This window comes from Vidua macroura, chromosome 13 (assembly GCF_024509145.1).
Source record: "Vidua macroura isolate BioBank_ID:100142 chromosome 13, ASM2450914v1, whole genome shotgun sequence".
Taxonomy (NCBI): Eukaryota; Metazoa; Chordata; class Aves; order Passeriformes; family Viduidae; genus Vidua; species Vidua macroura.
This window is the reverse complement of record NC_071583.1, coordinates 700,214-715,095: the sequence shown is the minus strand read 5'-3', so window position 1 is coordinate 715,095 and position 14,882 is coordinate 700,214. Positions and strand designations below refer to the sequence as shown.

Here is a 14,882-nt window from a genome sequence, read left to right as displayed (position 1 = left end):
ATATCAGAATGCACAGAATTGTTTGGTCCCAAACCCATACACCAAATTCCTTTTGCCACTGAGCTCAGTGATCAGGGGTGACATAAGCCAGCCCAGACCTGTGTGTTCAGATGCAGGTGACAGTTACACTCCTGGGTAAAGCTGTGTCATCCATCACATCCCCCGCCTGCACCGTCCTCTGGCCGTGGTATTTATTTTTGTTAGCTGAAAAACAACAACAACAACAACAAAAACAGCCAAAAACCTAGTACTCAGATTGATCACAATTTATTAAAAAAAAAAAACACCAAAAAAAAAACAGAGAAAAACCTGCAGCCCATGGTCAGTCCCAGAATTGCTGCACACTACCTGGCTGTGAGACTTGTGCCATGGCTGGGGAAGGTTTTGGAAACTGAATCATCAGAACATTACTGGGAGGGGAGAAGGAGCCAGAGAGGCTGACATGTGCATGCAGACAAATGAAGAAGGGAGGACCTACTTGGATGCTGCAGTCTTGAGTTCTGTAAAACATTCACAGCAGAATTTACACGAGTTCATGCACATATCAAGATAATTTCTTCTTTTCTCTTCCCCAGTGTGAAGAGAAAATAAATGTGGGACTACACCAAACTTACTCAGTGTTAGAGAACCCTTCACATCATGTCCCTAAGAGGTTTATGGGATTCAAACCATTTCCTTTGGATCCCCAACTCACTGAAATCCATCGGCCTCTGCTCCCACAGCCTCCAGCCCACACCAGCACTGGAGCCCGAGTCAGGCTCATCCAGCTTGGGGAGCTAAATCCTGGAAAAAGAGCCTGAACCTCCTGGCATTCAGCCAGTAGACATTTCCATCCCCACCATGGCTGGCACTCCACATGAAACCCCCAGGGGCTCTGCAGACACATCCCAGAGCACACTGAGATGCCACCTCCTGCCCCAGGGTGAGCCCTGGGACACAGCAGCAGCGCTCTGATCAAATCAACCAGCTTAAACCCATTTAGACTGGAGCAGGCTATGGATCCTGCTGATCCTATCATCCAGGCTGATCCTATCATCCAGACAGTCCCACCCAGGCTGGGCAGAGCCTCGCAGGGTGGATGTAGTCTGTGGTTTCTGTAGGGAATTCTGCCGCTCCCATCTGCCCATCGCACACAGACCCCACTGCCCCGCACACCCAAGCCCAGCAAAGGGTGACAGAGGCTCTCCCCAGGCACCTCCCTGAGCAGCCAGGTCTGCACAGGGCTCCCGAGGACGCTGTTAGTGCTAAAATGTTCCTTGCTTCATCCCATTATGGCCTCAGAGCCCATAAAACCAATGGAGCCTGCCCAGGCCCTGGGAGCAACAAGCTGGCATAATAAAGTCTAAATATGTATCCATGTGGTTTTTAACAAAGACACTTCAGGTTCAAGCTGTTGGGAGATAATACAATAATTTTACTGCTTTTGGGGGGACGACTACATTTGTGTGTAACTTCAAGCTGCAGTGCCCTGAACTCCCACTCACCATCAAGGAACGAAAAGCAAAGTAAGACCCCGAGCCCTGCGGCTGCAGCCGTGGCCCTGGGATCCACACCTGCAGCAGTGAGAGGTGTTACAGGTCCTGCACACCAAGTGACACACCAAGTGTCACCTCCTGGGATCTGGGATGTTGGCTAAACCTCCCCATAGCCAGAGGTATGGATCACCCAGTTAATGCCAGGCACACACACTGCCCAGTGAAGTCAGGCACTTTTCTCTTTGAACAAAATATAAATAGCAAGCTCTATCCGAGATTTTGTTAGGTAAAGATAGAAGAGCCAGAACAAAACCAGAATATAGTCTGGTTTAATATATTCGTAATGCAAATTCTACATTTGCATATGTATATAAAGGAAAGTGAGTCAAGTTTGGTGCTCATCACTACAACAATCTTAGCCAAGTGATATGAAGGAGGCTGCAATCCTCAGGATAATGCAGTAGATATGTGTGAGGCTCCAAGCAGATGTGTGTCTGGGAATGCCCACAGAGGTGAGGGTGTTTCCACACAGCCCCCATTTCTCTCCCACCAAATACCTGCAATGAAACCCCCAGGCCAGGCTCCAGGAATGCCTCTGTAGGGCCAAATAATTAACCAGAGCAGCGAGCTTTCACTACAAAAATGAAGCCCAGCTACATTTATACAAACTTTTCTGCCTCACTAATTACTTCCCATCTGCAGTAATGTGTTTACCTTCTCCTTCCTGAAGCTGGTAATTCATGTTCTTTACTGAGTTCCAGGTGGCTGTTTTGGAGCCAACTCACCGATTTGTCCAAATCATTTTGAATTCAGGCCCTCTGGCTCCTCCAATGCCAGGTGGGACAGGACCATGATCATTCTCTCCTCTGGGCAGCAGATCCTGGTGTTGGGTTTGCCCAGCAGGTAACTGTGATTCATCTTCAATTCCTCTGTTTGTGTGAGGTGTTCCAATTCCAGAATATCTGTTCTTCTATCAAAACAGACCCCCCTTCAACCAGAAGGTTTTTTATTTTTAACTCCTCCCAGCAAACACAGCACCCTTGGAGAAGTGGCCTTGGGAGACCCTGACCCCTGCGTGTCCCCAGCAGCCACAGGTCCCTCAGGGGTGCTCAGCCCACCCCCCGTGCCCTGAGCTCACACTGCTCATTCCTGGCTGCCAGGGAACCTCTCCAGCCCAGGGCTGAGCCAGCCCAGAGCACCGTGACAGCTCCTGGTGTGCCAGCTCCCGGTGTGCCAGCTGTGTGCCAGCTCCCCGTGTGCCAGCTGTGTGCCAGCTCCCCGTGTGCCAGCTGTGTGCCAGCCCCCAGTGTGACAGCTGTGTGCCAGCCCCTGGTGTGCCAGCTGTGTGCCAGCTCCCCTGTGCCAGCTGTGTGCCAGTTGTGTGCCAGCTGTGTGACAGCTCCCCATGTGCCAGCCGTGTGCCAGCCCCTGGTGTGCCAGCCCCTGGTGTGCCAGCTGTGTGCCAGCTCCTGGTGTGCCAGCTGTGTGCCAGCTGTGTGACAGCTCCCCGTGTGCCAGCTCCCCATGTGCCAGCCGTGTGCCAGCCCCTGGTGTGCCAGCCCGCTCAGTGAGCTCGCAGGACAGCCTGCAGACAGAGCAGCACACGTTCTGAGCAGGCAGACACGGGCATCACAGTCTGGGTGAATTCCCTGTGCCTCGAAGGCATTCCTGCCCGCCAGGAACAATCCCGTGGCAGCTCCCTGACAGCTGCAAAGCCGAACAAAGCCAGGAGACGCCCCTGGCCCCAAGTCCACTGTAGCCCCAGCTGCTCCTGGCAGAGGTACCTGCGGTGGAGGCGGTGTCCAGCAGGGTGACTGCTCCTGCTTCTCCCCCCTGCCAGCAGCGCTGCCTTTCTCAGGCTCCCGCGGCCTGGGGGAACAGGACATTTTTACTTTTTGATTATTTTGTTTCCACTTTTGCCCTTCTGCCCCAGACTGAGGGACTGCTCCGTGACTAAATTAATTTCCTCCTGAATGGATTCCCTGCCCAAAGCAGCCCTTCCCAAAGCTTTCCAGTGGCAGACCAGCCCAGCACCACCCTGGCTGCCAGGATCAGTCCCCCTGGGAGCTTCTGCCCCACTCCCAGTTCTCCAGGGAGCCACAGACATCAGGAATCTGCCTCGGATCCACTCCAGGAATGGCTGCAGAGAGGCTGGACCCACAGCAGGGGGGATGGAGGGTCCTCAGGACCCCACAGCAGGGTGACACAGAGGGTCCCTGGGCCTCACCCCTGCACTGCCAAGCCCAGCACAAGGGGAAGATGTGACAAACATCACTCACAATCAGTGCAAAGGTGTCGGGAGGATGCAGTAACTTTATGATTACTCACCCAGAGAACACAAAGGTGGGTTTGCCCCCGATGGGGCCATGCTCAGCTCCAGCAGGAAGGACCCTGTCCCACATCCCCCTGTGCCTCAGCCCCGTCAGCGCCAGCTCGGCTCCTCTGGCTGTGACCTGTGCCCCCAGCCTGGCTGTTCACAAGTCCCCAACTGCTCCCACTTGCCCCTTGACTCAGTGACGGAGGAGCAGAGCTGCCCAGGGGAGCAGGGGACAGGACAGCCTGGGGAGGACACTGTGTTTCCTTCCCTGTTGTTTTTTCCCTTATGCTATGCAGTTCCTGTGACTCTTGGGTTGGTGAGATGTGCAGCAAGCATCATTTATGGCACCCGGGGGACCAGCAGCCACTCCTGCCAAAGGCTGGGCCTGGCAGCACCCTGGCACTTCCAGGGCTGGAGCTGGCCCTGGGTGTGGCAGGAGAGACTGGCTCAGGGTGGGAATGAGGCAGCAGACCATCAAATCCACGTTTGTTCCTCAGCCTCCATCCACACTGCCCAGCCTCCCCCTGCACCCCGGCCACTGTGTCTACACCCCACTCACACATGGCACCACCCTCCTCTGGCAGCAACTCACAGCCCAGCCAAAAGGAGGGAAAAAGCTCCAGCTCAGGCAAAGACCACCAGTTTGGACTTTAAATGGTGATGACAACAGTAAGTGATATTAAAAAACCCTAATCTTCACAGGTTGTCAGCAAACCAGTCTGATTCATGCCCGTATTTAACGTGTCAGCTGCTCTCTCCCTTCTCCTGCCCCACAGAATCCCCATGGCACGTGGCTCTCCAGCTCATTTCCAGTGGAAATGTCAGTACTGCACCCACACCAGTGCCCTCCCCCACCAGAGCAGCAGCTGCTCTGCAAACGCCTGGAGAAAGCCCTTTATGATACTAATTTACAATTAATTACCATTCACTGGCCAATGGCAACCAATTCCAATGCCTGAGGTGAGCTGCTGTGACAAAAAGGCAGCCCTAAATAATTACTGTCTTTCAAAAGGTTTGGTTTAGTAAAAAAAGAACCAAATCAACACAACCAGATTTCTGCTTTGCCTCTGCATCTCTCCACCTCATGCACTTATGATAGTTTATATCTGCCATGATTTAGCCTGTTCCAAATACAAATATTTCTGGGAACTATGGCTTGAGGAGGATTATTTCTGAATCCCAGCTTCACTCTGAAGTCAAGACACAATAACCCTCAATCTTACCCAGACTTTGTGCCTTCTTTGCCAAGCTCCCACTGACAGGCTCTGACCAAAACTTCAGGGCTCAGCAAAAGCACCTGAAGTATTTTCATATTTTGCTTACAAGCTTTATTTTTCAAAGCCTTCCCTGGTGTTCAGGTTTCTTGCATTTCCTTTTTTTTTTGCGCTGCTTTGTTGCATCACAAAATCCCACCACCTCCTAAGGAAGATCAGACTTCTCAATGTAACTGTGTGCTTGAAAACTAAAATACTTCATGTCCAACAACCTTCCGACTTCCAAGCTTCCCAGTTTCAGGACTTCAAACTGAAATAATGACACATAATACTGGGTAAGTTTACACAGACATATATAAAAAAGCCTGTTAGTGTAGGGCAGAATCTCCCTGCAATCCTTGATCCCTCTCTCCCCTGGCTGTGCCAGGATCTGGGGCACCAGTACCTGCCCAGTCCCAAACAAAACACCGTCCTGCAGCTGCTTCCAGGGGGGCAGAGAGGCTGGCACAGGATGCAAGCAGGAAGAGCAGCAGCACACAGCCCAGGTGCTGCAGCAGCGAGGGAACTCGGGCACAGGAGCCAGGTCAGGGAACTGGGGCACAGTGCCCACCCTCAGCCATCAGTGGCCCACAGGGCTGTGGGCAAACCCGCCAGCCTGGTCATTAAGGCAGCTGGAATGGCAGCGGTGTGAAAATAGAGCATTTTACTCGGTACGCAGACACTCAGAGGATGGGAAGGCAGGAGGTGTTTCCCAGGCTGAGCTGGCACTCCTGCAGCACTAGCTCCTCTTCCGCTTGCCCAGCGGCGTCGCCCCGCTGCTCTCGGGGATCCGCGGCCGCCCCAGCTTCCTCTTGCTCCCTGCCAGAGCCACGGAGCTGCTGCTGGGGGACAAGAACAGAGGGGTAAGAGGGCTTTGCAAGGGCCCCAGGCAGCACACACTGATGCTGTACAGATGCACTGTGAGCAGTACACAGATGCTGCACACATACCTGTTACAGGTGATGGGGAATCAGGGCATTGTTTTGGTTGGAAGGGACCTTAAAGACCATCTCATTCCACCCCTGCCATGGGCAGGGACACCTTCCACTATCCCAGGATGCTCCAAGCCCTGTTCAAGCTGGCCTTGAACACTTCCAAGGATGGGGAGAGAAATATTTCTCTGCCTTCTCATTTGAGGAAGGCGACAGCACCAGGAATCATCCCATAGCCCCTGAGCCCACAGGAACAGGGTCATCACAATGCCTCTCCTTCTGTCCCCAGAGACCTGTCTGGAACCCAAGGAACAGCAGCAACCCCCCAGATTCCTTGTCCATAACTGAGGACACCCCCTGGCACTGACAAAACCATAAGGATGTTCTATCAGAAAAGGCAGTTTGGGGCACAGCACCTGGAAGCAGGATGAGAGGCTGGTCAGCGTTACCCCCAGAGCAGGGCTTGGGGCCTGCAGCCTTGCCAGGCACTCTCCTCATTTATGGACAAAGTATTCTCCACAGAAAACTCAACAACTGTTTTATTTTTAGTCACAGTTAATTTTGAAGAAAAAATTCTTAAACTAGCTGTATGTAAATGAAGCAGCTGATTTCCGTCATTCAGCCTCGGAGCTTAAAATTCCACATAGTGTTGACATGAAAGATGCCACTAATCTGTCAACAGCTTTTGCTAATTAAACATTCCTTTTAAGTGCACTCTGTTTTATACCATCTGTTAGGCTGAATCTATCCTGCAGGGACTATTAATTTGTCTTAAACTGGGAATTCACAACTGAAAATAACAAAGGACAACTCTGAGATGCTCAAGTCCACCTCTGCTGACTGCCACCAGATACACACTAAAGACACAGCAGGAACAGGCCGTGTTTCAGAGCTGCACCACGATGGAAATGGCTCTCCTGCATCCCTGGGACCCTCAGCCACAGCCAGGGAGATCCATGTGAATCCCAGCAGTCAGACCCAGCCAGGCTTTGGTGCTGGGACTGAACACACGTTCCCAGAGCACCAGGGCACCCCATGGACCCACAGCCCTCTCCAGCTCTCCCCAGCCCCTCCACAGGGGTTTCCATAAGGGAAACAGAAACATGATTCAGAGACTTGCAGACATTGAGATTTTAACAACCAAGAAGTGCTCTTCTAATCCCAAACAGAAGTCAATCAAAACAGATGCTCAATTCCAGTGTGTTCAACTTGTCAACCTCACCTATAGCTCTGCCAACAATGGAATTTTCAAATGTAATAGAAGATCAGATTTAATTTTCCATAACAAAACAGTTTCCTCTTTCTTTTTAATTAAAATATATAGTTATATATCACTTAGAAAAAAGATATTCAATTGGGCATCTGTGGATTCTTGGAGGACCCAGGTATCATTTTTCAAGGATCCACATACACTGACCAAACTGTGCTTCCCAGAACTGTGGGGATTCTTCAAGAATCTGACCTTCCTGAGGCATCTGCTTCTCCAGGATTCCACCAACTACACACTGCAGACCTAAACCCACCCCAAGGACTTCAGCTCTTGGATATTCCACTCACCTGTCAGAGGACGCTGAACACGTCTCAGACTCTTCCATATCTGCCAGAATGTCCGAATTGGTGCTGAAGGGGAAAATAAAATGGATAGAAATTATTTCAGCAACACCTACAGCAATGCAGGGCTCCACTCAGCAATGGCAGCAGAGCCCCTGGGTGAGACCAACCCCTCCAGAAGCAACAGCAGTGAGAAATAACACCAACCTACAGCACAGTCCAGAAACTTCTGTCTCACTTCATGTGTAGTTATCCCTGGGGTCCCATCATCATTAGTTAACACACAAGACAGTTCTAGGTTTATGTCTGTGAAGTGGTAACTACACCACCTCTGTATTCCCAGGCACCACAGAGTCTCTCTGGAGAGGCTCTACAAAACGTCTTGGGGGTAGTGTACCTTCTTTTTGTAAAGTCTCTCTTAAATAAATGAATGTGACATAAAATTTCTGTAAGACAGCAGGATTTTTTTTCACTTCCCCTGTGAAGTGAGAGTCCTCAGCTGTTACTGTGGCGATAACTACAGAACCAACAGGAATTTGGCTGGACAAACAAGACCAGGTTAGAGTAACCTCCAACACATGCACATTCAGTCATACAGATAAAAAGGAAAAATATACCAAAGATGGATGAGAAATGTTTTGAAAGTCAACATTGTTTTTACTCTCAGAATTAGAAGCTCATCAAAAGCTCATTTTCGGTGCATGAAGTGGATGCCCGGGGAATGAGCTATCATCATATTTCCAAACCCCACTGATGTTCCAGTTGCATTTTAAAAAAGAACTGGGGAGGACACAGGGCTATTTGTGTGCTTTTAGTCCCCCAAAATAGAAAAAGAACAGGTTTGAGGCCTGAACATGATGTACTTCCCTGCCTTGAAAACTGCAGCATTCATCACCCGCCGCGTTTGTCACCGCAAAACAATAAAACTGAAAAAATCTGGCCAACGTTCAAACCAGTAATGCGCCTTCAGAATTCACATGTGGAATCCATGGCCTAGGCCCACCAAACTTTTTTAAAAACCAAGTACAAAACGTCCTGGAGCGAGTTCCACCTTTGGCCTACACACGGAGCCGTGAATGGGCCCTTGACGCCACAGCCATCGGTCCCCGGAGAAGCCAATTAACTCCTACGCCCTAATTGCAGTGCGAGACTGAGGAGCTGCAGTAGCTGTACAAAGCAGGGTTCTGAACTTCCAGCTGGAGCTAACAGCCCTTTGTTCCAGGGTCTCTTCCAGCATCCCACTGCCAGCCACTCACTGAAGCACTTCTGCACATCCCGGCTCTGCCAGACACCGATTCCGGTTACAGAGCCCGAGCAAGGCTGGCTCTGGAGCTCAGGTAATTACACACCTGTCTGGCACGTGCCAGGGGACAAAAGTGTTTGAAAATTAAAAAATAAAATCCTCAAATATGCCACAGTTGAACCCACTGTCAACTAAACAAAAGCAACTTTGACCACCAACTGAATTTGTATTTTAAATTAACTTTTTCTTTCCCTGAAGAAAACTCCTCCCTCTTCTTAGCATCAAACGATTAGCCTTCAAACTGAAGATTATTAACTAAATAAGAGAAACAGCCGCCTCATTCTGAAGGTTTTTTTCTATCAATTTTAGTCCACAGAGGCCAGAGAGATCACAGAATTTAGAATTTTTGTTTTGTTCATTTCTCTGATGTTTTCTGCCTTTTCAATGCTTCAGGGGTATCTACCTACATTGCATCCAGACACAGCAAAACACCCCTTCAGACTTTATTCAGACTCCAAATTCAAGACAAATTCCCACAACAGGTTTTCTGTCCTTTTCTTAACTAAGGGTCACTAATCTCTCCCACAATTTTACAGATCATTTCCAGATGAGTCAATTTTTACAGCCAAAACTATTAAAGTTCTTCACCTGAACTGCTCAAGATGCAGCCAGCATCCTGTGGCAGGGTGATCCTGCATTTATTCATGTCTCCATGTTGGGAAAAATGCAGCTCCAGTGACTCAGGCAATTCTCCCACTCCATATTCCTGCAGGATTGGTTCCCCTGATCCCTTACAAGAATCAACCAAGAGTCAACTCTTCCTTTCTTGACCATCAGTTGGGTTTGACTTCCACCACCCCCCGCTTTTTCATTTAAGATAAACACACCACCCTAAAATAGAAAGAAAAAAGCTGATGTAAGTGTGAATGACATGTCTTGCTCTACAACTGAGAGGAGCAAACAGCCCTTTGAATTGGTTTATTTTAAGGCAGATTAAGTTCCTCCTCGGCCTCGCGTGAGCAGCCAGCATCCTCCCATCCATCCATCCACCATCCATCCATCCATCCATCCATCCATCATCCATCCATCCATCCATCCATCCTCCCATCCATCCATCCATCCATCCATCCATCCATCCATCCATCATCCATCCATCCATCCATCATCCATCATCCATCCATCCATCATCCATCCATCCATCATCCATCCATCATCCATCCATCATCCATCCATCATCCAATCATCCATCATCCATCCATCCATCATCCATCATCCATCCATCCATCATCCATCATCCGTCCATCATCCATCCATCATCCATCCATCCATCCATCATCCATCCATCCATCATCCATCCATCATCCATCCATCCATCATCCATCATCCATCATCCGTCCATCATCCATCCATCATCCATCCATCCATCATCCATCCATCATCCATCCATCCTCCCATCCATCATCCATCCATCCTCCCATCCATCATCCATCCATCCATCCATCCATCATCCATCCACCCATCCATCCATCCACCCATCCATCCATCCATCCATCATCCATCCATCCACCCATCCATCATCCATCCATCCATCCATCCATCATCCATCCATCCATCCATCCATCCATCATCCATCCATCCATCCATCCATCATCCATCCATCCACCCATCCATCCATCCATCCATCCATCCACCCATCCATCCATCCATCCATCATCCATCCATCCACCCATCCATCCACCCATCCATCCCTTATCCATCCTTGGATCCATCCATCCATCCATCCATCCATCCATCCATCCATCCATCCATCCATCCATCCTCCCATCCATCTGTCTGTCTGTCCGTCCGTCCATCCGCCGTGTGTTGCAGACTGGGCTCCGGGCATGTTTTCCCTCAATGCTGGCACAGGAAATGAGCTCCAGTCCATCTCATTTTACCAATGTCATTTGGAGGTGAGTGCCCAGGCCCCAGGAGTGAGGGAAGGCAGCTTTGTCCCTCTTGCACTCCTGCCTGCACTTTGTCCCCCTGCAAGGAACGGGAGGAGCTCGCTGCTGGAGCAGCCAGGCACTGTGCCATGCCCAAGAGGAGCAGTGCAACACAACATCTCCCACGGCTTTCCAGAGCCTCCTCTTCAGACCACGTGCCCACGGCTTCATGCTCCTGTCTCTGGAGAGGTCTGCCAGCCTTGCCTTTGCCCAGCCCCCAGGGAGGGCTCTTGTCTGTACGAACCCTGCACAGGCTCCACCATCTTGCTGCTTTCCTTGACTCTTTCCAGGCTTTTCCACAGCCCCCTCTGCAGCCCAAGATACCTTTGAGGCTGTGCCTTGGGAAAAGGGAAAGATCTGCTGCACCTACCTGAACTGCTTCCCTCAGGAGCTGGCAGAGGTGGGATGTGGTGGCTGAAGCACCAGGAGCACTCCCAACCACAACTCCTGCTCACAGGTGTCCACAGCCCACGGCTCCTGACCAGGGACTGATGTCCCCCTGGACACAGCCTGTACGTAAGAGCTTCCACCACACACATCCCAGGCCACCAGCTGGCCCTATGTGACAACCTCCCCAGGACTCACAGCTCCTGCCATTTGTTACAGCTCGAATTTTTGGGAAGAAAAGTATGAATCAACAGCATAGCAGAAAAGTATCATCATCCTTTCACAATGAACCCATCTTTGAGGCCAAAACTCACAGATCAAACACTGTGATATAAATCATCTCTGAGCCAAAGCAGTGCAAGATTTATTAAGTAAAAAAGTCCCGAAGATCTATAAAAGGCAATTATTGCACTGATCAACACGTTTTCATACACTTCTCTCATCTGACAGCAATGGCCAGGGTGCAGGACAACACTGCCTCCAAGCTCAGGCTGAGGCAGCTGCCCAGGAAGAGCTCACGCAGCATTTCCAAGCACTCCATCCTGCCAGCTCTGCCAAACCCACGTCACCCATTTCAGAGGCTTGCTGCCATCCAGTGCACTCCTATTTCTACCTCTTCTGCTGATGAACTAAACCCCATATTATGTAAAGCCAATAAATCCAAGGATAAGCGACCTGCTAAAGCCAGAGCTTGGATCCTGATCAATGGCTCCTAAACTCACTGCCAAAAAGCCCCATATATTGCAAATGAGCCCCCTTCCTTGGGCATGAACCCCTCCTGGCAGCCACTGCAGTCACTCTGGGTATTCCAACAGCACAGGGATTTATACAGGCTGTGGACACAGAATCCCACCAGGATTTCAAAATTCTGACTGTGTTTCAGTGTCTCAGACACAGCCAGTGTTGGGTTTTGTCTGCTGTTCAAGTCTCACTCTAGTCATCAGGAACTGACACTTGTGTTGAACACAGTTTTAAGAAAAAAATAATTTGCTTAAAGAACTGCACATTGTCCCCATTCTATAAAATACTTATAATGGAATATTTCCTTTACATAGCTCATTAACTGGCTTATCATTGTTCCTCCTAATTTATTTTCTAATTTTCCTATTGTTTAAGTAGTTGCATAAGTCTGGCTTCAGTCCCAGAAAGTCAAAGAATACCACAGGACTATTCATATGGAGCACTGCAGTCCTGTGGAAGCCTTGTGCAACTGTGACTTCAGAGCTTTGAAAAATTACCCTTTCAAAGCCAGGGCTGTGTTTTGGTGCTTATCTGTAACACACAGTTTGCTCTCTTGGTGGGATCATCAATCTCTCTAGAGCACAAGCAGTTTGGGACACTGCTACAACCTCCACACCTGGCCTGGATCTTTTCTCCAGCTGGAGTAAAATTCTCATTTGTTCAGTTTTAGCACGGACCTTTGAATAATATCAGTCCATCAGTGATTAGTGTAGAATGGATGAATTTCTAATCTTGACCAACTACTCCCTTAGCAAGTATTGACATGAGACTGAAAAGGGACAAACCTCAAGAAGGAGAAAACAGAAGAATCACTGATTTCTTTGCAGCATCTTTTTGCAGAACAAACATTTCAACTCTGACTTGTGGATTGTTCTGTTACATTCCGTATGCTACTCAACATCCTCACTGTGTTTTAATTCATCAATACAATAGCCCTCCATTTAGAAGTGCCCTCCTCACAGGAACACAGCATGCAGATTTGGAATTCCAAATATATTTCCAGTTTTGACATTTCAATGTGAAAAACATTTACTCTTGGCAAAGGATACCCTCTCGTTATCAGAAAAGCACAAGCCTCAGAAACTCATTACTTGATACAATACCACAATACTACTAAAACCATCAACATCTAAATCATTCTTGTTTGATTTCTGCCGGATTTATTTCACCACAATTAAGAAAAGCCCAGCCCCATGGTAGGACACAGTGATAAAATGTCTTTCTTTCACACAGTTGGAACGGCTGCAGCGGTTGTTCCAGCCCCTGGCAGTGCTGCCACAACCCAGGGCCCTTCTGGACACAGAGCCCTGAGGGAGCAGCAGGCTGGGAGGAAGAGCTGCCCAGTCCAAAGCTGGTCCGTGGGCACAGCAGGACCCCACAGGCCTAACCAGGACGTGGGCACTGCCAGCAGCCCTCCTGCCCCTTCAGAGCACTGCCAGGAGCACAGGCAGTCCAGACAAAGAGCACATCTGACTCGTTTCAGTACGTGTTCCTCTACCTCAGCATTTGGACAGGGGAGATTCCCTGCAGCCTCTCTTTATTTCCCAGAAAACCCAGGACAACACTCTAAAGTGCTCCTCAGCAAGGTCCAGGCTGGCATGAGGAACACTGTGGTCACACAGGAGGGACCTCCCATCCCCAGCAGGCAGCAGCTGTCACTTGAGCTGAGCCTTCACTGCACTACTGCTGCCCTCATCTCCTTGCACTGGAGTCGGATACAAAGGAGGAGAAGCTGCAGCTGTGATGCCCCAAGGCTCCCTGGGCCTCTCCAGCTGCCCCTGCCCTGGGCAGAGTCAGACCAGAGGGACACCCAACCTCTGCAGGTCGGTGAGCTGGGAGCTGGGGAACCTGCTCCCAGAGCACACCTGGAAACGAGACACTCCAACATGGGGTATGGCAATGTGTGAGTTCTGGGTGAACCCAGAGCACTGGGACTGACCCAGAAACGGGCAGGAGAACACTGCCCTGGTCACAGGGAAGGAAAAACTGTCATCATCACGTACATCCTGAGAAAAATCTAGTCCAGTGCTCACCTTAAAGGCTTGTTACACACTGAAAGCAAATAAACTGATTGCTGCCTTTATCAGTTTTATAGTACCAGTGCAGGCAGAAAGACACAGATAGCACAGAGGGGAAAGGCCACAGGAGGGGAAGGGTTTTATTGGTCTATAAGGCAGGCCTGAAGTCAAACAGAAATGCAGGGATATTCTGAAAGGACCAACGACCCTTCCTGCCTCCCCAAGTGCTTGCCAGCCAGCAGATTGCTGTTTACTGACAAATATTTACTGTATGCTCCCACTCATGCAAGTAAATGGAAACAGGCAGCAAAGTTTGATCCTGTAAAACAAAGACATTTACTGTTTGATGCTCTCTCATCCCCCAAGCTGAGCTCCTCGTTCCAAAGTCTCCCTAGGCTTTCACTCACAGTTCAACATTTCCCTCTGTGGAAGGGAACCCTCATGATGATTTCTAAAAGCTCTTTAACCCTCATGATGACTTCTCATGATAAAAGCTCTCTGTGAACCAAAATGACTTTATAAAAATTGGTTTCTGTTAAAATATTTCAATTAGATTGCTCTGTTAATAACCAACAATAAAGCAAATCACTACTTTACTATTAGCATTTGCAGAACAAGGAGGAAGAGGCAGGTAGTAGGGTCTAAGGGGTGGGAAATCAAGGAATGTCACTCCTAGCTCAGCTGGTGACCTTCAGCTACTTCCTCTGATTATCTCCCACTTCTAAAACCACAGGAAACCCTTTTATTCCTGGTAATGCAGACCTGCATTCTCCTTTCAATTCTGTTATCAACAAGATAGCAAGATTAGCCCTCTTGCTTTCAGACACATAGCAAAACCCAATTATTCTGTATTTGTTTTCAATTACTTTTTCACCTTTCCTCCAGAAACTGGGGCCACAGGTCCTTTCAGCTACACTACTTAAAAGACTGTATCAATTTTGGGACCTCTCTAAATAAAACTTCCAGCAGATGGGAAGGTG

At 49.3% G+C, this 14,882-nt stretch overlaps 1 protein-coding gene across 2 annotated transcripts in view; it reads right to left on the bottom strand.

Annotated features, from left to right (window-relative positions):
- Positions 1–5,692: 5,692 nt before the first annotated feature.
- RAD18 (RAD18 E3 ubiquitin protein ligase) overlaps positions 5,693–14,882 on the bottom strand; it is a 28,382-nt gene continuing 19,192 nt past the window's right edge. Inside the window, exons 12-13 of one of the 2 annotated variants that reach the window (XM_053989150.1) lie at positions 7,535–7,597; positions 5,693–5,887 (exon numbers count right to left, since the gene is read on the bottom strand). In XM_053989150.1, coding sequence (XP_053845125.1) covers positions 5,785–5,887; positions 7,535–7,597 — 166 coding nt within the window. In that variant the 3' untranslated portion in view covers positions 5,693–5,784. The remainder of the gene's footprint in view (positions 5,888–7,534; positions 7,598–14,882) is intronic. The other variant, XM_053989149.1, reaches the window with a different exon arrangement.